The 25,055-nt window shown below is 45.7% G+C and overlaps 1 protein-coding gene across 8 annotated transcripts in view; it reads right to left on the bottom strand.

Annotated features, from left to right (window-relative positions):
• Positions 1-221: 221 nt before the first annotated feature.
• Positions 222-25,055, bottom strand: part of GVQW3 (GVQW motif containing 3) — a 44,531-nt gene continuing 19,697 nt past the window's right edge. For 3 of the 8 annotated variants that reach the window (XM_073879738.1, XM_073879736.1, XM_025894483.2), the window contains 2 exons: positions 18,366-18,511; positions 222-994 (listed from right to left, as the gene is read on the bottom strand). Coding sequence is in view for 1 of the 8 variants with exons in the window: in XM_025894481.2 (XP_025750266.1) it covers positions 15,994-16,250 (257 nt within the window). In the remaining 7 variants the exon portion in view is untranslated. Of the gene's footprint in view, positions 995-14,885; positions 15,016-15,967; positions 16,251-16,504; positions 17,775-18,365; positions 18,512-25,055 lie in introns of those variants that run through there. The other 5 variants (XM_073879739.1, XM_073879740.1, XM_073879737.1 and 2 more) reach the window with 5 other exon arrangements.

Below are 25,055 nucleotides of genomic sequence, written 5' to 3'. Positions count from 1 at the left end.
ATCGAAGCCGGAGGAAAATCTATTGTACCCCAGGAGATGAAGAACACATGTAGCCAACACAAAAGATACTGTCCCAGGTCAGAATTTCAGAGCCTGAGCCATAAATGACTCCAAACCTTCTCATTGATCTTAGGGAAAGAATTAAAAGAAGGAAAAACAAAACAATTTATTTATTTTTTTTTAAAGATTTTATTTATTTATTTGACAGAGAGAGACACAGCGAGAGAGGGAACACAAGCAGGGGGAGTGGGAGAAGGAGAAGCAGGCTTCCTGCCGAGCAGGGAGCCCGATGCGGGGCTCGATCCCAGGACCCTGGGATGATGACCTGAGCCGAAGGCAGACGCTTAACGACTGAGCTACCCAGGCGCCCAAAACAAAACAATTTAAAAAATCTCTTCCCCAGAAACTATTCTGTACAATTATATTTGTACCAATGAAGAACCAGAAGCAAGCTAAAAATTTAATTCAACAAATATTTACTGAACTACGAAGTTCAGGGACATTGGAGTCATGGAGTTACTGGTGAAGCTAGACTTCTGAACTTAGTCTGTTCTTCCCTCCACTCAATTATTTTCATCTTTGGGGAAAGCACAGTATTTCAGTCAGCATTCAGCTAAGGAAGTAGAATTACTATGAGTTGTGGCATAAGGGATTTGTTATAGAAATTAGAACTTAAACAATTGCGAGAGGGGCTGGGGCAGTGTGGTTCTGAAAGGGGGGTGATCAGGGGAGTCACCAACCAGTCAATCCCACAAGTCAAGCACATCCAGCTGACAGGGGGCTGTGAAGGGGGCACCGATAGAGAAGTCTACAGGAGAAGGCTGTGGGTCCATAACCAGGGGTCTGGTGGTGGGCTTGGAGCTTCTATTGACCAGCAGAGTCTGGGTATAGAGTGGAGGAGAGTGAAGACAAGCTGGATGGCACCTCCACATCTGTCCATGACTTCAGTGATCAATGGCTGCTGATTCACTTCTGCTTCCCAAATCTCAACTATCTTTAAAAAAAAAAAAAAAAGATATTTTATTTATTTATTTGAGAGCAAGAGAGAGAGCACGAGCAGTGGGGAGAGGCAGAGGGAGAGGCCTACCTCCCACCAAGCAGGGGCTCAATCTCGGGACCCTGAGATCATGACCTGAGCTGAAGGCAGCCACTTAACCAAGTGAGCCACCCAGGTACCCCTCAAACAACTATTTTTTTAAACCAACTTTAACCTAGAACCATGCAGTTTGCCACTTAACTAAGCCGGCACACATAAATTTCCCCCCATCGCCATAAAGCCATTTGTCTTCTCCCAGTTTCTACGATGAGAAAGAGTGGGCTTTTAAGTCTGACAGGCCTGGGTTCTAATCCTGGGTCTGCGCCCCCCCTCGCCCCCCCTTCCAGCTGTATGACCTCAGGTAAATTACAATTTCCGGACCTTAATGGATCAGGAATCCCTCCTCTGTGCTACTGTAGCCCCCTGTGCTTCTCTCAGTTGTAGCATTTACTTCATTTTCTTGTCATTATCTATTTATGTGTCCACCAGACCACAAGCTTGAGGACAGGGATCATATCTGATTCTGCTCTATAGTTAGGGTGCCTAACAGTGCCTGACACAGAATGCTCAGTAAATGCTGGCTGAGGATGAATCCTTGGAATGGAGAAGAGAACGCACCAGACTATCAAGCTAACAACAGTGGAACCCAATACTAAGACATTAAGGCAGTGAGACCCACCTGTGTCCCTATCACATTCAGTACCCTCTGTAAAAATAGGCTCCAGACACCCTTACCTCATCCACAGCTTCTATGTTAAACCATTCCACTCCCCAACCTGTTTTAATCATCCTGATTCCTGGCTCTTGGGCTTGTTTTCTGTTTATCACCTGCCGTCACCTCTTGGACCTATTATTTTAAATGTTCAAGCCCCCGGCTCTCTTAACTTGCTTGAATTTTTCTTTTCCCCTTTGAGTAAACTATTTTCCCTTTCTTGGCGTGTTTCCCACCATCCTACCCGAGATTCTCAGGTCAGAGACAATGAAAGTCCCTGCCCTCGGGGAATTCTCAGTCTGGTGAAAAACAGACAGGGAAACCAGCAATTCCAGGACAGTATGGTAAGAGGTCTGTTGAGGGATGTTCAGGGAATGGTAGGAGCATAGAAAGAATGAAGAGCACCTAATCTTACAAGGAGAAGGAAGTATACATTGATCTGAGTCTTGAGAAATTGCTTAAGAGATTCCCAGGCACAGAAAGGGAGGACGTGTGTTGCAGACAGAACCCACAAGGCAGAGGTGTGAAGACAGGAGGGACAGGGTCTGGGAGGCTGCAGGTGTACTGGTGTGGTGGGAAGAGTATGCAAGCACGGTTGGGAAGTGGAAGGAAATGAGCCAACATTGTAAAATTGGGAGATTTCACACGAAATTCTGGATCTCCAGTTTCTGTTGAAAAATCAGAAGATCTGGCCATACTGGGCTCTCACTCTCATATGAGCTGAGAGTTCTGCATCCTTGTTAGATGCCATACATGCTTTTGTTTTTTTGTTGTTGCTGTTTTTTAAAAAGAGTAGATCTTTTAGGGGCACCTGGTTGGCTCAGTTGGTGGAGCATTGACTTTTGATCTTGTGGTTGTAGGTTTGAGCCCCACATAGGGTGTAGAGATTGCTTAAAAAAAAATAAAATCTTGGGCACCTGGGTGGCTCAGTAGTTAGGCGTCTGCCTTCGGCTCAGGTCATGATCCCAGGGTCCTGGGATCGAGTCCCACATCGGGCTCCCTGCTCAGCGGGAAGCCTGCTTCTCCCTCTCCCACTCCCCCTGCTTGTGTTCCTGCTCTCGCTGTGTCTCTCTGTCAAATAAATAAATAAAATCTTTTTAAAAAATAAAATAAAATAAAATAAAATCTTAAAAAAAAAGAGTGGATCTTTTATTTTTATTTATTTATTTTTTAAAGTAAACTCTCTGCCCAATGTGGGGCTTGAACTCTCAACTCTAAGATCAAGAGTCACATGCGCTACCAACTGACCCAGCTGGGGGGGGCCCACCATATGTGCTTTGTAACTCGCTCGTCTCCACCACACTTTTGTCATCATACTTGCGCTCTTGTTTTTCTTTAAGGAGAGAAATATTTCTTAATACCTGGCTCTCTGTGAAAAGTGGGGAAGTGGAGTTTAGACCCAAGAGCCAGGCATTCCAAAAACTGGGAATAGCGTGTTTCTTGTGGAAGTGAAGAAACAAATGTATCTGCTGGAGGACTGCAATTTTCACCTAAACTCAGCCCCCTTCATTCATTTACGTTACCTGCAAGGTTTGTGACATAGAGTGATGACCTCATGGGGCCGCTTGACTTTTTATAAAACCTCGCAGTGTTCACAGACCATCAAGGAGGAATGTGCAGAGAGTGTTAGTCTTAAAGAAGGTGTAGGAGACATGTACATGTCTGCCTAGTGCTTGTCAAAGAGACGCCCATGCTGACTCTCAGAGCCTCAAATAGGTGATGAATCAAGTAGAAAGAAATTGAGGGGACTCAGAAAAGGGCTTGTCCATGGCCCACAAACAGCTAATGGCAGGAATTCTCCGCAGCCAGTGACAACACAGAGGAAATGCTGTGCCCTCACTTCCAGATCCAGAGCCAGAAGACAAGGTGCTCCCAGTCATCACGCAGAACTGGCCCAGCTTCTTAGTAACAGGGTGACTTTAGAACTCCCCCTTGGTCCTCACATCCTATGTAGCTGCAGTGCACTCCCAGGCAGCTAGGGCCTCCAGCCTTCCAAGAGCCTGGAACTCCTGCTCTGAGCTCCTTGCAGCTGGCTGAGTGAGAAGAGACTGCCTTGGGCTCCTCTGGGGCCTCTTGTTTTCAGTGATGATTCTCTGCAGCTCGGCTCTGGCAGTCTTACCTCCTCTCCCTGTGTAACTGATCCCGGTCCTCTGGCTCTGTCAGCACCTCTGCTGTGTACACCATGACATGTGTGAGTCTTGAGCCAGGCAGAAACCCTCAGAGTGAGGTGTGAGTTTCTTCACAAGCCACTGAAGCTGCGTTTCTGTGGTATGCCAGACATCTGGGCTCTGCTAGTCGGCAAGCAGTGCCTTCATGAGGAGGTCAAGGGGAAGGGACCCCCAAAGTCTTTAAATTGAACTCCCCACTCCCCATCTTTTCCCACATCAGTTCTGCTTGTACCTGCTGAATTAACGCACATTAAAGCATAATGCTAAACATGTCACACTTCTGATGAAAAGCTTTCATTGGCGCCTCATTTTCCACCAAATTCAAACCAAGTCACCTGCCCTGGCATTTGGGCCTCTCCCAGGAATACGCCAAATGCTTTTTCTAGGCCTGTCTCCCACTATAAACACCAAATACTCCAGCCAGAATGATACGCTCCTAGGCTGGCTTTCCCTGTGATCATAAGATGACTGCCACAGTTCCGGGCATCATATCCAAACACTACAATATGCAAAAGAAGAGGGTCATCTCTTTCTTTTGTGTTTGTTTTTGTGTTTTTTAAGTAGGCTCCACGTCTAGTGTGGAGCCCAACGCAGAGCTTGAACTCACAACCCTGAGATGGAGACCTGAGCTGAGGTCAAGATTTGGTCATTTAACCGACTGAGCCACCCCAGGCAACCCTCTTTTGTGTTTTTTAAGACTGAGAAAACATTTCCCTGTCTCTCCCCTCCAAGTCTTTACCTATGCTACTTCCTCACTGATGGCCCTCCCATATCTTTGCCTGGATTTGGGTCTCAAGTGATTTAATCCAATCACAAACAAAAGGGAATAGATCACAATGACTGGCTTGGGCAGTCATATTGGAGATAGAGTCCCTTTTCCTGAGGGATGGATATCTGAGCAAAATTAGGATTCTGTGAGCATGAAGGTGGGATGATTGTTGGGTGGGTAACCAACAGAGTCTGCTGCAACTTGGAATCTGGCAGAAGGTAAGTGTTAAATATACGTTACCTATTGTTATTAACTTTTACTAGCTGCATGAACTTACTTAAATGGCATATCTCCTAGAGCCCCAATTTCCTCATCTGTAAAATGGGAATAGGATTATCTAATTTGCTGGACGGTTATACAATTAAATGAGATGACATATGTAAAGTCTTAGGTGCTTAGTAAATGATGACTATTTATTATAATTGTATATAATTATTGCCAGAGTACTGGGCAGCAGGCTGAGGTCTCCCAACAAAGACCAGAGGTCCCTAGGGTTAACCTCAGCCTGAGAAAGTCAAAAGCATGAGTACTAGAAGCAGTTCATACTTAATGTTCTATAGTTGTGGTTGTGAGTATCAATTTGCCAGACCCTAATCTGTCAGGAATGGTTGCCCCTGCCCAACAGTTCCTTGGTTTCAGGAGACCCAGTAAGATAAGGACTCCTGCTAGAGGGCCCACTCTCCTGGTGCTCTTGTCCCTAGAGGGCACTAGACGCAATCCTGCCTCCCCTACAGCAGGGATTTGATGGCCTATGACCAACAGCTCATCCAAAAGTAGATGTCACTTCTTGGCCTTTGAGTACTCAACTTGGGATGAGAGATTGATGGGCAGGAACCGTCCATAGTCTCCTTCACATCTCCACAGCACCTAGGACTATAGCTTTATCAGACCCAGATTCCCATCCCAGCTCTACCATTTACTAGCATTGTGACCTTAGGCAAAGCTCTTTATCTCTTTTTTTATTTTTTTTAAGATTTTATTTATTTATTTGAGAGAGAGAGAATGAGAGATAGAGAGCATGAGAGGGAAGAGGGTCAGAGGGAGAAGCAGACTCCCTGCTGAGCAGGGAGCCCGATGTGGGACTCGATCCTGGGACTCCAGGATCATGACCTGAGCCGAAGGCAGTTGCTTAACCAACTGAGCCACCCAGGCGCCCTCTTTATCTCTCTTTGAATATCATTTTCCTCACCTATAAAATAGGGATGATAATATCTGTTTCATAGAGCTTTGGTAAGGATTACCAAATGCTTACACTTTTACAAATTAAGTTTTCCCAGTAGAGGTAGAAATTAGCCTTATCCTAATTTTTATGCATGATGATACCGAAGTTCAGAGAATAAGAACTTGGTCCAATTCACACAGCAAGTTAGTGACAGAGTAGGGATTTGAACCCAGGTATCTCTCCATGATCTTCTACTGGCCCATCTTTCTCTCTTAATCTACCCATTAATCTCCTCTCTGAAGTCAGAGGCCCTCACAGATCACACCTCCCACATTCCTCCCCACAGTGGTCTCTCTATCCTCTGAGCTCCTAAAGCACTTGCTTGAACCTCCCACTGGTTCACACTTAGGAGTACATCCAGCTAGCCAGGCCATAAACCTGAGCTCACCCTCGACTCTGCCCTCTCCCTCACTCCTCATATCTAATAGGTTAATAAGGTCTGTCAATTCTACCTTTTAAATAATCCTGAAATTCCCCTGCTTGTGTTTCTGCTCTTGCTGTCTCTCTCTCAAATAAATGGATAAAATCTTTGAAAAAAAAAAGGGGGGGGCGTGTGCCTGGGTGGCTCAGTCACCCGGGCGTCTGCCTTTGGCCAGATTGTTATCGCAGGGTCCTGGGATCGAGCCCCGCATCGGGCTCCCTGCTCCATGGGAAGCCTGCTTCTCCCTCTCCCAATCCCCCTGCTTGTGTTCCTGCTCTCGCTGTCTCTCTCTCTCTCAAATAAATGGATAAAATCTTTGAAAAAAAAAATAACCCTGCAATTGTTACATACTCCTTTCTTCCTACTACCACAACCCTGTTTTAGACCCCCAACATCTCTTGGAGTAATGTAGCAGCCCCCTGACTAGTCTCTGTGTCCCAAGGTCACCCTCCAGAATGACATTTCTTTTTTTTTTTTTTTAAAGATTTTATTCATTTATCTGACAGAGTGAGACACAGCGAGAGAGAGAACCCAGGCAGGGGGAGTTGGAGAGGGAGAAGCAGGCCCCCCACGGAGCAGGGAGCCTGATGCGGGGCTCAATCCCAGGACCCTGAGATCATGACCTGAGCCGAAGGCAGACGTTCAACGACTGAGCCACCCAGGCGCCCCATTTCTGATACAGAAAGCTGACCATGTCTCTCATGCACTTACAACTTTCAGAACAGGTGGCCCTGCTCTCCTGTGCAGCCTCATCTTTCATCACTTTCCCTTCAAATTCTGTTCACTGGTCACTTGGAATGACCTGCTGTTTCTGGAAAGACCACACTGTCTGTCCTCCCCAAGCCTTTGCTCTTGCTACTTCCTCCACCAGGATCAATGCCAGCCCCACTCCCATCCTTGCCTAGAAACCCCTCCTCATCCTTCAGGATGGGGTTCAGGAAAACATTTCCTCTTTCTCTACCTCCTACCCACAGCTCAGATGATCTTGAAACATTTGGTACTTATTTCTTCCATTGCATTTCTATCCCTGCTGGATTGTAACTTTTACTTTATCTTCACCACTAGATTATAAGACCATGAGTAGAGGGCAGGGTCCCCCAATTTATTCATTACTCTACCTTCAGATGAGTAGAGTGTTGAAGTGTTATCACTACACTGAAGTCTTATCAATGAAGGGGAGTTCTGCAATTTCCAATGAAGTTGCCATTGGTGTTGTGTGGAGCCCCAGTGGCACCACAGAATCATTCACCCTCCCTCCTCCTGCACCCCCAGAATCCCAATCACAACAAAATAGCATGAAGACTTACTTCCTTGGGAGACTTCCAGCAAGCGGAGCATTTCAATAAACAAACAATAAAACTGTGGGACAAATGGGAGAGGGAAATGTAGGCTCCCAAGAGGAAGATTGGAATTGGACTTGGCAAGAGGCTATGAATGCTCCTACAGCTGACAGATTTATTATTGGGCATTTTGTGTTTCCACATGGACCTTCCCCACCTTTAGTATACTAACAGGCAGGGCTGGACATAGAGTCAAAGTGATTTGGAGGACAGAGGAGCCCTAGACTCATTTGACTTGGAAAGACCTTTGAATTTTTATATTCCATCTTCAAACACAGGGGTGCTGAACGGGCTTAGTGGGGTATAGGTGTCTTTATGCACAAGTGTGCTCTCTGCTCCCCCTCTCTTTCTCTCTCACCACACACACACTCATATACACACTCACACACATACTTCCGTATGTAAGGATTTTTCTAAAAAAATTGATCATGCTTCCATGCTTCCCCAAGAAATTAGATAGATAGAAAAAAGACCCATAAGCTTCTTTTCTATTTCCCTGGATCTCAAGGATTTAGATATTCAAATTCTCCTATTTGTTTGCATCAAACCAAATGTCTCCATTCCGAGTCCCGGGGTCCCATTCCTCCCCATTCATGCCTTAACTTTTATCTAAGAAACTTGGGAACTTGTGAATTCTAACATTATAAATCTACAGCCATAGTATCAAAGCTTGGGTGTGATTTTCAATTATATTAATTCTGAAGCTATAATACATAAAAAAAAAATGATCTTAGAGCCATAGTAGAAGCTCTTAGGTTCTCGGAATGTGCATAGAACTGAGTTTAGAATTCTGAGCTTGTAACTTTCTTCCAATAAGCCCTCCAGTGCAGTCAGAAGCAGCCAACCCATCTCAAAATTCTTGCAGTCACAATTCCTACCATAACAGTCCATTTCAGCAGCAACTTGATCTACCAAAGACTTGCTTTTCCATAGGCATATCATCCCAGGAATTCACAGGTACAGTTTCTAAGAAACTCTTGTGCCATTGCATGCCATCGATTACTAGTTATTGAAGGAGGCAGTCCACCAGGGATCCCAAGTGTCCCTGTACATCCTTGTTGAGTGTGCCAAACTGTAAGACCTAACCATGCTCTGTCCCTGACTCATTTCTGTAACTACTCTCAAAGGCAATTAAATAGGTCAAGGTGATCATAACGTGACTACTGTACAACTCTTCACGACCCAGGGGAAGGAGACTGGCTTATTGGCTGCTTGTTATAAAAGGTTCTGAGCCCTTGGCCAAGGGTTCCTCAGCTGTGGTGCAACTGCATTGCATGGGTAGCTGCCATCTGGACCCACTGCATTGTCCCGTGGGACTCAAGGGCAAGGAGACCAGCCATGCTGTTGCCCCTGCTGTTGACAGTGCTATGAAATAAACTTTCTCGAATCTGCTGCATCTTGTTTTCTTACCTTCAGCACCTATAGAGTGTGGCAAGCCAACCTAGAGTTCTGTTACTCCTTGCCATCTTCCATGAGGTGGAGGCTCTTCCCTGACACAATATCCTGTTTTCTTTTTTTTTTTTTAAGATTTTATTTATTTATTTGAGAGAGAGAGAGATCACAAGTAGGCAGAGCGGCAGGCAGAGGCAGAGGGAGAAGCAGACTCCCCCCTGAGCAGAAAGCCTGATACAGGGCTTGATCCCAGGACTCTGGGAGCATGACCTGAGCCAAAGGCAGACGCTTAACCGACTGAGCCACCCAGGTGCCCCCGTATCCTGTTTTCTACTGCCAATGAGGTCATTGCTGAATTCACGCTCAAGCAGGTCATATAACAATCCCAGAGTTCTCTCTTTGAAGGTCAGTTTCCCACAACCACTTTCCATATCAACTACTATATTAGTTAGTGTCCCATGAAATGAAAAACAAATCATCCTAGATCTGTGCTGTCCAGTATGGTAGCCATTAACCATATGTGGCTATTTACATTAAATTATTAAAATGAAATGTAATTAAAAAGTCAGTTCCTCAGTCACACTAGCCACATTTCAAGAGCTCAGTACCCATATATGGTTAGTAGATACTGTATTGGCCAGCACATTAGGACATTTCTGTCATCACAGAACATTCCATAGGACAGTGCCACTCTATGTGAAACAGAAAGGGATCTAAAGCAGGCAATTGTTTACAGAGATGTCGGGCACATGGGAGTAGTCCAAGGAAGGAAGGGCTTACAAGAGTTAGAAGAGAAAAAAGATTATGAAGGTGCTGCCACCCTGGGTAAAGGCTAGCCTTTAGTAGGTACTGTTAGGGGTGCTTCTCTGAGAAGGAACCCAAGAGCCTGTGCTTGGTGCTGCTGCTGCTGGAGACACCATAAAAAAGCGGGACAAAACAATGGCTTCTTCCTTCTACACACCCTTCAGCCTCCTGCCAACACCTTCCATCTGGCAACAAGAGAATCTAAAAAAAAACGTAATTTGCAGTGTCCATACGTCTTATAATACTACAGAGAGCAAAGAGGGTGGGAATGTATCTTAAGACCAACAAATAACTGCATAGAAGGGATTTTTTTTTTTTTTAAAGATTGTGTTTATTTATTTGACACAGAGACACAGCAAGAGAGGGAACACAAGCAGGGGGAGTGGGAGAGGGAGAAGCAGGCTTCCCGCGGAGCAGGGAGCCTGATGCGGGGCTCGATCCCAGGACCCTGGGATCATGACCTGAGCCGAAGGCAGACGCTTAACGACTGAGCCACCCAGGCGCCCCAGAAGGGATTTTTTTTAAAGATCTTGTTTATTTATTTGAGAGAGAGAATGAGCAGGAGAGGGGGGAAGGTCAGAGGGAGAAGCAGACTCCCCACTGAGCGGGGAGCCTGATGTGGGACTCGATCCCGGGACTCCGGGATCATGACCTGAGCCACCCAGGCGCCCTGCATAGAAAGGATTTTTTTTTATCAATGATGCTATTATTAAGGGTGGCAGGGCTCCTGCCCTATAGCTTACATCCATTCTCTTATCTCTAGCAAATTCCCCCTGCCCTGTATGTCCCAGACGTAGAGAACTTTCAATTCTGTTCCGAAACCTTATGCTCTTGCTCCTCCTCCAATCCTGCAGATACTGTTCCCTCTGCCTGGAACATGCCTTTCCTTACTCTTCACATAGTTGGCTATTCTCATCCTTCAAATATCAGGTCAGATGTTACCTCCTCAGAAAGACTTTCCATGACCTTGCCATTCGGCCTAAAATAGCTTGATCTTCCTGATGTCCCGCCATAATCGTTCCCCATCAAGCCACCCTGTTTATTTTATAGTCCTTGTTTTTTATTGAAAACTATCTTCTGTGTTTATTATCTGTCTTGTCTCATAGAATGTAAGCTCAAGAAAGGCAGGGGCCTTGTCTGTGTTGTTTGGAGCTGTGCTCTCAGCATTTAGAACACATCCTGGCATGTAAGAGAAATTCAGTAAATGTATGCTGTCTGAATGAATAGTTTCCAACCATTTTTCTGCTATGTGTTCCCATAGAACCCATTCTTCTCCCATTGTGACACTTAAAGAAAGAAGGATAATTACTTATATCTGATCCCTTGCTAGACTATAAGCTCAGTGAAAGTAGGGACCACGTATGTCTTATTCTCAGTTGAATCCCCAGTGCTTAGCACAGTGCCTGGGATAAAGCTGGAAGCAAGAAATTACTTGATGGATTTGGTCATCATATTATTCTATCAAAGAGTTTGGGAGATTATTTAGTAATGAGTATAGTGAAACTAAGCAAATGAAAACAACGAGGCAATTATTAACTCTAGGAAAAAATAAACAAAAATGGAAATATAATCATAAAGCCCCACATGGCTTGGCTGCAAATAATATTTACATAGTCATATGTAAATGGACCAACAGGGTGTATTAGCTATTTTAGACTTTATGAGTTGTTGACATTTTTCTATACTGGTTAGTAAATAACAACTATCTCAAGCTCCCTGAATACCCCACTGCTATAGCTCCAATCGCCCTAGCTCCCTGTCTTAGAATTCCCTGAACCTTCCCAGGATCCAGCAACTAAAGAGACAATACCTGGCACAGTCAGGCGGTCCAGAAGCCTACTGGAAGGCCAGCATCTCTTTGGATCAGTCAGTGCTTGTGCCAATAAGTAGCCTCCAGCCCATCCTGGGCACTCCTTTTGTTTCCCCAGAAGATTTACCTCAGCCCGGCTTGCTATACCTCCCGGGGCCCAGGGAGCCAGTCCTACATGGGAACTATCCAGAGACTATCCAGCCAATGGTTGGCCTGCCCCACCTCCCACATATCAGCCCCTGTCCCCAAGTGTTCTGCCTTCCCCCAACAGGTTCTGCCCTCACTAGGAGAGACAACAGTCCTGGAGGGAATGTTGGCATCTCAGAGGGCAAATACTTTTAATGGTACTTCTGGTCATAATATGTAAGCACCATATGATGATTTAACCAAAAATTGTGATACAATTATATCAGAAGATGGGGCAGGGAAGTGGTGTTAGAGAAATCTTCCATTGCTCAAAGTCAGTGGGTAATGTCTGAACTTAAAAATCACAAGGCAGCAGTATAGGTATATTATTTAGAGAATGGAAGTAAATACAAAAAACTGGAAGAAGTAAAATTGGCTAGTTGACTCCGAGGTGCAGGGCTTGGTGTGGGGATGCATGGGTCGGGAATTTACTGTTTTTTAGAGAACAGGATTTTTAGAGAAAATTTGACTTTTGAACCATGTACATATTACTCTTTTTTTTTTTCTTTTAGGAGACTGCTGCAGGAATCCTGATCACCGGTGATGGCAAAGAGAGATAAGTGGATCTAACACTATGATTAGGCGATGAATTGGCATAACTTGGTAATTGCTAGTGAAAAGAGTGAGAGAGGGGGAGAGAGAGGAGAATCACACAGAATCGGCTTTCCCAGATGGGCGCAGAGGTATCTGGGAAGGCCCCTCCCCTCAGAAACGTTTCTCCCTCCAGCCCAGGCACTGTCCTAGGGTTAGAGAAGGACTGTTTCTTGGTGAGCACTTGGACGCCAAAAGTCTCTCCAGGCACCACATATTGCAAGAGTGACTAACTCTGCCTGGGAGAACGGAAACTAGTTCAGAGAGAAAGGGGTATTTAAGCCGGGTCTTGCAGATAGTATAAAAGCTTCCAGTTAAATAAAGGGTGAGCTGTATGGTGAGAAGGCACGTTAAGGGAAGGATATTCTCGGGTAAGGGTGATGAGGATAATAGGAAGTACAAAGGCACAAAAGCATGGGAGAATTATTTGGGGGGGCGGTGTGAGTCATTCCATGTGGCTGCAATAGGGGAGGCATGTTGGGGGAGAAAATAGTGGGAAATAAAGCAGGACCAACAGTTTGTGAAGAGCCCAAGGCCCTATAATGTAGTCCAACTGGTCTCCCTCGAGCTGGTGGCAGAGTAAAAGGCACAAACCTTCTGAAAAGTAATTTGGAAATATCTATCAGGAGCCATTAAAATGATTCTAATCTCTGCCCTAGTGATCCTGATTCCTGGAGACTGTTCCTAAGGGACTACTTTTTAAAGGATGGAGGATAAAGGATGAGGTGAGCAATATTCATTAAGCTATTTATTGCATCATTATTGGAAATAGTGAAAAATTGGAAAACAACCAATGTTTCCCTCAAAGGAAAATGCTCAAGTAAAAAATGGTGCATTCACCCAATGAATAAGAACTAGATCGACTTGGTGTGTCTGTCAGAATTTAGATGGGCTAACTCAGGAAGCCTACTGGGCCCAGGGGAGGGGAGGAGTTCTGATGTGGGCAAGAGAGGAAGGGTGGAAGCAGAGTGGACCCTAGGTCAGCCCCAGCAGGGGGAAGGGGAGGGGAGCTACCATTCACTGGGCATTTCCCTTTCGGTATCTCATTACATCCTCACAGCAATCCTATGAGGTGGTACTAAATACCATCGCCGTTTTGCAGACAAGGACCAGAGGCTCCCAGAGAGGCAGTGATCTGCTCAGTCCACCTGGCTTTGAGGTAAGGGGCTGAGATTCCAATCTATATCTATGTGATGACAGAGGAGTCAATAATGTTTTTCCGCTGCACCATGATGCCAGTTGTCAATGATGACAATGTGATCTATGGGGCATTCCTTCTACATGCCCCGGGCATCTTTCTTCAGTCTTGGGGAAACCAGACCAAGCCTGTGTAGACACCAGGGGTTCGCGATAAGTAGCAAAATGGAAAAAGCTGTATGATACAATACTGAGCAATAAACATAGAATATGTAATTGTATCAGTGATGAAAGCAGCCAAAAAAAAAAAATTACACTACTGACAATGGCAGGAAAGGGCAAGGAGCAATGGAAACAGATAACGTGTGAGTGGGTGCTCTTTCCTTTCTCTTAATTTTGGGGTTTCTGTTATCATTGTATTATTTGCACAATAAAACCCAATTTACAATGAAAGACGGAAAGACTGAGAAAATATGAGCCCCTGGGGTAGGCCCACGGCCATGCCTTCAAGTCCAGCTGCAGTTCCAAGCCTTCCAAGCCATTCTGCCGGCAGCACTCCTAAAAGGAGCTGGCTTCTTCTGGACAAAGGAGGGAAGGAGAGCAACTTCGCGTGTGACTCACGCCAAGGGGCTTCAAGCCTTTGCCATCGCGCTCTAGATATTGGTGTCACTGCTACATCCCAGGGGGAGCTTTCCCCTGAGCTGGGAAGGGTGGCTGTGACCAGTGCTCTCCAGCCCCAGCCTCTTTGCCTCTGATGGTTGTTGTGGTTCCCCAGTGGGCTCTCCTGGCTGGGGGTTAGGTTCTGCCTTGCTGGAGGAAGGGCTAGCATGAGATTCTCTCTGATTCAGGGACAGAGGCCAAGGTGACCCTAGCCAGCAAAAAGAGCAGTAAGATAGCAACATCCATGACTGGGTGTCAGAGCTGAGGCCCAGTGATTTTTCTTTTGATCATGCTCAACACCCCCTACCTCACTTGACTTCCTTGTGACCTCTAGACCACCAATCCTGTGACAATTTCATGCATTTGCCTGTGCTGTTCTCTCAATCTGGAGTGCCCTTGCTTATGCTTCCTGACAGAGCTAAACCCTGCCCATCCTTTCATACCACTTCCTTGATGAAACTTTCCCCAGTTTCCTTTTGGGGAATGAATCATTCCTCCTGGGGCTCCCACAGCGCTTTATTTGTATCTTTCCTGTGGCAATTGTATTTTTCTGTAGCATGTTATAGTTAATCATGTCCACGTCTGTTTCTCCCACTAAATGGTGAGCCTCTCGAGGTGGCCAAGGAACTTGTCTTACCCAATTCTGACTCCTCATAGCGCGTGGCCAACCTCTGGCATCTGGTAGGCGCTCAGTCAATGTGTGGAATGACATTAAATTACAATGGATGAGTTCTTCTACTTTCTACGTCATAGACTCTCTGGGAAAGCTGTTGAGATGGTAGACAGATGACCGATTGGTTTTATACTATTTCTTTCCTGTGCATTTTGAAAGAGGCAGGAAGAGGAAGAGAGTTAAAGCTATCTGTGGATCCATATTCCAGAGATTTCAGCCAGGGATCCTGAGAGGGGGTAATAATATATATAATAGCTAACATGTGCAGAGACTCTTACTTATTTATACTTTCACACCCATTAACTCTGCTGGGTCTCACCAGGACTCTAGGAAGTAGGCTGAGTGGCAGCATTTGGCTTGTCCTAATGTTACGGTCAAGAAAACCAAGGCTCAGAAAAACAAAGTGATTTGCTCACAAATCCATCAACTCAAAGAGCTGGGACTCAAACCTAGATCTGCTGACTCCAAATCCCATGCTCTTGATATTGTAGAGGTGACAAGGACGAAGGCTCTCCTCCTGATAAACATTTGCAGAAGGAAACCCATAGCTTAAGCCTTGGTAAGGTGCATCGGCATCAGGCCCAGTTTTCCCCCTCGTGCGTGTTTATCTGCTGATCTAGGGGTTTAGCTCCTCAAGGGTAAGGACCACACCTATTCCTTTATTTCTTTTCCCCCAAAGCCTCAGGCCTTTGGCAAACCCCACACTTTTGCTGGGTCTTTGTTTCCCTGTCTGTAAAATGAGGGGGCTGAGCTAAAAGTTTAAATTGGGTCGCACTCCCACCGGTGCCCAGCGCAGAGCCTCGCCCCGCAGTGCCCACCGCCTTCCCCATGGACGACTCCCCAGCTCCAACACTAGAGGCCTCCAGGACTCCAGCTGACATGATGGAGTGTATACTCCGCACGTTGCAGCCTCTTCCCAGGCTGGCTGCAGAAACTGAGCCTCCTCCCGATAGCCGGGCCGCTCCGCTCACACGGATCAAGTTGGGAGCCTCATTAGTCATGTCAGATGACTCAATTAACACTTGGGGCCGGCAGAGCCAGTTCATCAAAAGCTCCTATGTGCCTGGCTCCGTCACTGCAGCTGAGGAACTACTGTATGTGGGGCAGGCAGCACATCAGAGGGGCAGCGCCAGAGGGCCTCCAAATTGGTTTTGATTAATTGCATAGACAGGTCTTTAATTGGTGCCAGGGTAGCAGCCAGAGAACTTATGGGAAAGCAGGATGTTATGCTTTCATTCCCTGAAGTCCCATAAAGCAGTGAAAGATGAGGAACAGAATCACTGCTCGTTGAAAATTTATTGACCGTGCAGACCCAGAAAACACAAATAACTATCTGAATCGAAACCTAACCTCATTTTCCCAACTCATTGGAAGCCAGGCATGTTCCTCTCTGCACCCCGGCCTGCCTGCTGAGATGGATAACTGCGCAAAAGGTGTGATTTCTAAGAAATGAGGGCTTGAGTACAGAGACAGCATACTTGGCTTACCCAGATGAGCGCAGAGGTATCTGGGAAGGGCCCTCCCCTCAGAAATGTCTCTCCCTCCAGCCCAGCACCGTCCTATGAATTGATATTAGAGGCTGATTCACTTTGGGTAAAACCTTCATTCATACTTTCTTTTCCACCTCTTGGAGATTTAAGACACATGGACTGAGTAGGTATTCAATACAAAACACCGTTCTGGTGTCAGGAGGCATATAGAAGGAAGTGAAGTATAGACCCTTCTGTCAAGGAGATGGTTATCTAGAAGAAAAGAGAGGCCAGTTCCACAGATGAACTAATACATGGTGAGCACATCACACAGAAGGTGAAGCTTTGGGATTTGGCACTGAGGACTTGGGTTTAACTCCTAGCTCTGATTCTTATTACTGAGCCACCTCAGAAGTCACTTTGGGGGGCGCCTGGGTGGCTCCGTCGGTTAAGCGTCTGCCTTTGACTCAGGTCGTGATCTTGGGGTCCTGGGATCGAGCCCCATCCTGGGCTCCCTGCTTGGCAAGGAGCCTGCTTCTCCCTCTCCCTCTGCCTGCAGTTCCCCCTGCTTATGCTCGCTCTCTCTCTCAAATAAACAAAATCTCAAAAAAAAAAAGTCACTTTGATACTCTGAGTTTTAACTACAAAATAGGATAAATACCACTTACTACACATGGCAGCCATGAGGCTTGTAAGAGCAGAGTTGAAAGTCCCCAGCACAGGGCCTGGCACTGATCAATAAGTGGTTGCTAATTCTGATTGTTACCAGAGAGGTTCTGATAGAGGACCGTGTGAGAGCTCATTTATTTGAGGAACAAATAAATGTTTCCTGATTACAGAATCTGTGCCAGGCTCCGTGCCGGGCATTAGGAGTTTAGGAGTTTAGATAGGAAGCTCTGCCCTTGATGAGACTGGGGTCCATGGGGGGAGTAGCAATGCTATAGTACAGAAGGAATGGCAAATTGTTATGGGTGTGCTGACAGAAGCCTACTCAGTGACAATGGGGAGGAAAGGAGACAGTCACTTCAACCTGGGGAAGTCAGGATACATTTGCCTAAAGAGGTGATGCTTGAGCCAAGTCCTAAAAGAAAAAAGATTTTCATTTGCAGATAAAGCAAGAGAAAGCATTTTATACACAATGCCAGTTTCTCTCTTTTTGTTCCTAGAGCAAGCAAAGGTTTTCCCCTTGGATCTTGGAATCAGCTGCTTTCTTTGTACGGAAAGTTCTTCCCTTAGATATTCCCAAAGCTGCCTCCTTGTTGACCTGATATTTTCTTATTTGTTCCTTTGTTTATTGTATGTCTCCCCCACTAGAATGACAGGTCCATGAGAACATGAGATCTTGGCTGTCTTCTTCTCCACTCTGTTACATCTAGAACGTTGCCTGGCACAGTGTAGGTGTTGAATATATGTTAGTTGCATGAATAAACAAACAAAAGGAAACACAGGAGGGAATACTACAATCAAGGAACTATAAGCTCAGTGTGTGGTGCACAGCAGGCGCCGACTTTCTCTCTCATAAAGTTGAACAATGACTTACGCCTGAAGCATAGCCCAGAGGAATTGAGGTGGGAGGTCCTCAATGGAAGAGGTGGCCTCTGAGCTGTGCCCTGAAGCCACAGAAGGATGACAATGGGATGGGAATGTTGGGAAAGGGATCGGCAAGATTAAATGAGATAATGTACAAATCCTTTCCAACCTTGAGCTTCTAAGGATTTCTCGCAAATAAATCATCTCTTGCCACCTTTCCTGGTCCCCTCACCCACATCCCCCCTTTCCACTCCACCCTGTCTGGAGGCTGTAAGGGCATCTGATACACCATTTCCCGCCAATGTAAATCACGGGCTGATGTGTGATGCTCAGTCTCGGTTTTTACCATGCCCCAGGCGGAGATGGTCCCATAACTCAGGGTTGAGGCCCCAAGCAAAGCCAGCCTTTCCACAGGGTGGCAAATAAGGGGGAACTGTTTACACACCAGCACCTTCCTGGCCCTACTCCCGGATAATTTTATGTCCTCTGGTCCTGGATCTGCTCCTTAGTTGGATGCACCTCAGTTCACTTGCTGGAGCACGGATGTGTGACTGTTTAACTGCTGCTGCTTCCTGTCCCAGGGATCCTGGGCTTCAGGGAGCATGGGAAAGAGACAAGAAAGAGATCTTTATATGAGGTAAGCTTTGACAGTACTAAAAACAGCCAAAAAGTAACTTACACTTACACAGTGCTTAACAATTTACAAAGCCCTAGAGAACTCCTATTCATCCTTCAAGACCCTGTACAAATGTTACCTCTTTTCACCAACCTCAACTCTCCCAGGCAGAGCTAATCCTTCCCTCCACACTTTGTAAAACCTCCATTACATCCCTAACTACCTTGTAATAAGTTTATTTGTGTACATGTCTCATTTCCTCCATTAAACCATCAGCTCCTCAGGGGCAGATCTCTTCTCTCCTAGTAAAACTCATTTCTTTCTTTCTTAAAAAGTAATTTTCATTATACATATTTTTCTAATTATAAAATTAATACTTAGAGTTACAATGATCAAAAATTGTATATATAAAAGTATAATGAAGAAAATTTAAGGGCACCTGGGTGGCCCAGCAGGTTGGGTGTCTGATCCTGATCTTGGCTCGTGAGTTCAAGCACCATGCTGGGCTCCACACTGGGTGTGGAAACTACTTGAAAAAAAAAAAATGTTATCAGTGCTTTTATCTGGGTGATGAAATTATAGGTGACTTTAAATTTTTTCTTTTTTCTTTTTTTAAAAGATTTTTATTTATTTATTTGACAGAGAGAGACACAGTAAGAAAGAGAACACAAGCAGGGGGAGTGGGAGAGGGAGAAGCAGGCTTCCCGCTGAGCAGGGAGCCCGATGCGGGGCTCGATCCCAGGACCTGGGGATCATGATCTGAGCCGAAGGCAGATGCTTAACAACTGAGCCACCCAGGCACCCCTCTTTTTTTTTCTTTTAAAGGAGGCTGCACACTCAGAGTGGAGCCCAATGTGGGGCTTGAGCTCACAATCCTGAGATCAAGATCTGAGCTGAGATCAAGAGTCGGACACCCAACAGACTGAGCCACGCAGGTGCTCCAGCCCTGATAACATTTTGAATATAACTTGAGTCTATCTTGAGCCCTTTTTTAGCATATGGAAAGTAAAAATGGGTCTATATAATGCATGTAGTTTTAGTCTTATCACCTATTCTATTGTGAACATCTTTAAACATCACTGACGATTCTTCAAAATCATCATTTTAAATGACTGCATTGTTTCATTTAATGAATATATCACAATTTACCGACAATTTCCCCATTGTGGGACATTTGGGTTAGTTGCTTCTTTTTACTATTTTACAAATAAAATGAGTAGCTATATACATAAATATTTGTCTGCATCTTTGACTTATTTCCCTAAGAAAGATTCCTAGAAAGGGAATTTCTAGGTCAACTGGTTTCAACTCTTTTAAAGGTTCTTGATGCTTCATGACAAATTGCTCTGAGAAAGTGATGCCATTTACAGTTTCACCAATATATGAGTGGGCCCATGTCCCAGTGCCCTGACCTGCATTAAGCATCATCCCACTGGTATCTTTACCAAGTCCAGTGGTCTTCTCACAATGCCTTTCAAGGTAATTTTTCTTAAACACAGCAGAAATTATACAGCCAAACTCAGAGTTGTCTTCTTCCAAGATATCAACCTGGGAGGGTATATTTATTGCAACAGTGCTTCAGCTACTTTAAACATTCTGTAATTCGATTTGAAAATTGCCTGGGAAGCAGACAACCTGGGCTCTTGTATCTAAATTGTACAATGCTGTCTTTGGAGAATGATTTCCTTTTTGGCAACGGTCATAAGTCATTTAGAACTCATGGTAAATGAGATGAGGAGCTGCAGCTGGAGTCAGGGTCGGAAATGAGGTATAATTGGCCAGTAACGATTGAGGGCTTGTCATGACTTGCAAAGGGGCGTCCCACTGGAGCGCTGGGCATCATCAGCACAGGTGCTGAGCCTCCCAGTGTGACTGTTCCAAAGTGGCTGCACTCGGGCGGAGGCCTGGGGCTAGCACATGGACTTACGGAACCTCTTCTCGTGACTTCATGGTTACTCCATGTGCAGCCCCGGGGTTAGGCACCAACTTATTTTAGAGCTAATCCCTTTCCACCTTCTCTCTTCGTCAGGCCCACTTGGGCCTGACATGTCTCCAAGACCAAGAGCTTCAGGTCCAGGTTAGTGGGGAGGGAGCGCATGGCGTGGCAATGGACAGAGCCCTCAGAATGCGGTCAGAAAGAACTGGGTCTGAGGCCTGACTCTGCCTATTACCGGCCGTGTTAGGTCTCATTTGTAAAAGAGCTTACTTCACAGGATTGTTAGGAGAAATGGAGAACACATACGACCACACACAGACACAGACACAGATAGGCAGACAGACAGAGGCATGTAAAACATGTATTGAGCACGTCTCCTCTGCCAAATCCTGCCAAGTGCCATGTTTTATTTTATTTTTTGAAGATTTTATTTTACTTATTTGAGAGAGAGAGAGAAGGAGCCAGGGGAGGGGCAGAAGGAGAGGGTGAAGCGGACTCCCCGCTGAGCAGGAAGCCTGATGGCAGAGTTAGATCCCAGGACTCCAGGATCATGACCCGAGTGGAAGGCAGAAGTTTGACTAAGTCACCCAGATGCCCAAGTACCGTGTTTTATACGCATGCAGCACACCTGTCGTTGGCCATCCAGAAACCATTTCTCCTCTACTACCTCCTACCACCTCTCCCTTGTTGTCAAGGGTGGTCGTGTGGCCCAGTTCTGGCCAATGAGATTTAGGTAGCACTCCGCTGGGAGTTACTGGGGGAGATTTGCTTTCCTGATGAAACAGGACTGCTGAGTCTGAACCGTCCTCTCACCCCCACCGCTTCCTGCCTTGAACTTGGAGGTGAAGGCTGAGCACTGCAGTCATCTTGTACTCAAGATGGAAAGGACAAAGGAGCACCTCTGGAATTCTTGGTATGTCAGAAAAACCTATTTGTTGAAATCATTGCTCATCATCATGACTTGCAACTGGAAATATTCCAATGCACATCCACAAAAAGTGTCCATACATAATAGATGCTCAATAAAGGGTTCCTATTTACATACAATCCCTCCCTCTAAAAGAACTAATGAGATTAATGATGGTTATCTCATATTTATGCAGTACTTGGCAATTTTCCTAAGATTTTCACAACCATTTTTTTCATTTGATCCTCACAACTCTGCAAGGAAGGCAACTTTTTATCCCAAAGATTCTTTTCAATTACAAAAGGATATATAAAAAGTATCCTAGTATGCTTATATGTTACATACCGACTTGTTTTCTCTCTTTTCTTCTTCCTTCCTTCCTTCTTTCCCTCCCTCCCTCCTTCATGCCAGTCCCGGGTCTGTTTCTCTCAGACCTACTTCCTAGCCCTCTCCGCTCTGTTCTGTTCTGTAACACAGGGAGGTAGATCCATTTAGCCTGTGAATCCAGGCTCCAAGACATCTGGCTTCCAGCTGTTTGGCCAAAGGGAGGTACTAGCCAGAGACTGGGAGTAGGTGTATGGGGGTGTTTCTTCTCCTTGCCATCTGCCCTAGGTAGCATCTCTGGCTACTCATCATCCATGGCTCCTGCTCTCACAAACAGGCCTGCTAGGGTTCAAGTTTTTTATCACCTGGCTCCTGGGCCCTGGTGACACTGGCCCCCCACTCTGCCCCTTTGCCTTATGGGTGGCAGTGGTTTCCTGCTCTTGCTAAGTTCCAGGATGCCTCTCTGTCTCCTATCCCATCACCTGTGTAACCAGTCAATCTCTTTAAGGCCCCTCTACTCTACAAATTCAAAGTATCTTCTTTTTCCTCAGACCTGAACTGATCTCCATCAATCTACCACACCTTTGCAGGGCACCCACTCCAAGGCCTCCATGCAAGATTCACGGGGAAGGAGCTGCTCCCAGGTTAGGGGGCTAAGTGAAAAGCCTCACAGTATGCCGGCCTCTGCTGGGACATCCCCAAACCCAGCAGAACTTACAGGGAAGTCCTGCCATGACCTGGGCTTCCTCCTGCTTCCAGGGGCAAGCCAAAAACAATGTACAGGATCCTTGTATGTCCCCTTCACTGTCTACTGCACAAGTATGCTTGAGGATGCTTCTGGACGGTAGGGGAGATGCCTCTTGGCTTTCACATCCTCCCAGCCAAATGCTCCTACCAGTGGCTCTCAGGTTTAAGACAGTCTAGCTTCCACGGCTTGCTTTCTACTTCCTCCTCTTCTCTCCCAAACAGCCTTACCTAGGAAGCAGGAGGAATCTTATCCAGAGTATTTGCTTCAGCAAAATGCCATGGCAGAATTGCCCATAAAGGCTAACAGTGGAGAGACGGCAGAGGTACCAAGCTACCTTTGAGATGCCTAGATGTCTTGCGCGGGATTTGTGAGCAGACTGAACACAAAACCTATTTCCCCACTTAAAATTTTATGGCTTTGGCAATTTAGACAGTCATTCTGAGCTTCACTTTTCTTATCTATACAATGGAACCAATGTCTTCCTCACAGAATTATTGTTTCTGATCTGGCAACTTCCAGAAACATCCCACCCCCTGCTACAGACACAGAGAAATTCTGGGTGAACTAGAACAGAAATGTTTTATTTTGGGGCACCTGAGTGACTCAGTCGTTAAGCGTCTGCCTTCAGCTCAGGTCATGATCCCAGGGTCCTGGGATCGAGCCCTGCATGGGGCTCCCCGCTCGGCGGGAAGCCTGCTTCTCCCTCTCCCACTCCCCCCGCTTGTGTTCCCTCTCTCGCTGTGTCTCTCTGTCAAATAAATGAATAAAATCTTTAAAAAAATGTTTTATTTTTGCCACCAAATTTGAAAAACGTTAAGAGAAATCCTCAGATGTCAGAAATGAAAACGAAATGAAAATGCAAAGCCAGAACAGGGTACAGGTGACGCGCCTTAGCAGCACACAGGGATCTCACACTTGGCTATAGAGCCTGAGAGCTGCAGGCTAGGGTTCCACTGCACACCAAGGAGCAGGAGGTGGGGCTTCAGTCCCAGCCAGGTGAGGAAGCTGGAACAGAGCGCTGCATAAAGCCCTGACATGGGAAGCTCTGCCCCTGTCCACGAAAAGGAGACTGGGAAAACTGTACCCCAGCATTAGTGAAGTTGCAAGGAAGCTTGATATCTGAAGAGGCCTTAGATGGGGAAAAATGACACTCATGAGAAATAAAAACCCTAACCTCTGCCAAATGCGTATGGGGGTCTAAATTTACTTTGCCTATATGCACAGGCACCTAGTGAGATAAATTAACATAAAAATTGGTCCAGACCATTAAAATTCTTAGGTTAGGGCTGAAGTAAGACCTATTAAAATTCTTAGGTCACAGCTGATGGTGTATTCAAAAGAGCCCTGTAGGGATGCTTAACAATCCAGGGCTTGAGGAATCCACTAGGCAAAACAACTCCTGTTGAAGATGCTCACAAAATGTAACAAACCACATGTGGAAAGAAATTACCAAAATGGAGCGCCAACACACACAACTAACTAGGTGGAAAAAGGGTAAAAACGGAACCATCTGAAAGAGACTATGAATTCGGATGATTAAAATAGAGATAAGGGAAGGAATAGAGGCATAATAAAAAACCAGGATAGTGTGAGAGAAAGAGTTGGGAGATATGAAAAAGATGCATACAGAACTTCCAGAATGAAAAACAGCCCCTGAAATTAAAAACTCAAAGGATGAGGGGCGCCTGGGTGGCTCAGTTGGTTAAGCTACTGCCTTCGGCTCAGGTCATGATCCCGGGGTCCTGGGATCGAGCCCCACATCGGGCTCCCTGCTCAGCGGGAAGCCTGCTTCTCCCTCTCCCACTCCCCCTGCTTGTGTTCCCTCTCTCGCTATCTCTCTCTCTGTCAAATAAATAAATAAAATCTTTAAAAAAAAAAAAACCTCAAAGGTGAGTTAAACTACATATTAGATCTAGCTGAAGAGGGAATTAGAAGAGAGATTTGAGGACATCACCCAAAATGGAGAAAAGACAGAAAGGGATAGAAGACCTGAATAGAGTTTAAGAGATCTGAAGGATAAAAAGAGAAAGTCAAGCATATGCCTAACAGGAGTTCCAGAAAGATTTAATAGCGGCACTGGTAGAAAATCATTATTAAAAATATTATAACTGTGGGGCGCCTGGGTGGCTCAGTCGTTAAGCGTCTGCCTTCAGCTCAGGTCATGATCCCAGGGTCCTGGGATCGAGCCCCGCATGGGGCTCCCTGCTCAGCGGGAGATCTGCTTCTCCCTCTGCCTGACACTCCCTCTGCTTGTGCTCACTCTCTGTCAAATAAATAATAAAATATTAAAAGAAAAAATATTATAGCTGTATTAGTTAAGGGTTCTCCAGAGAAACAGAACCTATGTGTGTGTGTATGGATACGTATATGGATATGTGTATATTCGCACGCACACACACATACCCACACAAAGAAATTCATTAGAAGGAATTGCTTACACAACTATGGCAGCTGACAAGTCCCAAGACTTGCAGTTGGCAAGCTGGAGACCCATGAGACCCAATGGTATAGTTCCAGTCTAGGAGTTTGAAGGCCCAGAACCAGGAGAGCCAGTGATGTAAGTGCCAGTCTGGAAGCCAGCAGGCTTAAGACCCAAGAGAAGCT

The sequence above is a fragment of the Callorhinus ursinus genome, unplaced genomic scaffold, assembly GCF_003265705.2.
Source record: "Callorhinus ursinus isolate GAN/ISIS: 27379988/994484 unplaced genomic scaffold, GSC_fseal_2.0 scaffold35, whole genome shotgun sequence".
In the NCBI taxonomy this organism is placed as follows: Eukaryota; Metazoa; Chordata; class Mammalia; order Carnivora; family Otariidae; genus Callorhinus; species Callorhinus ursinus.
Note: the sequence above shows the minus strand (reverse complement) of the source record. Positions and strands in the feature narration are given on the sequence as shown.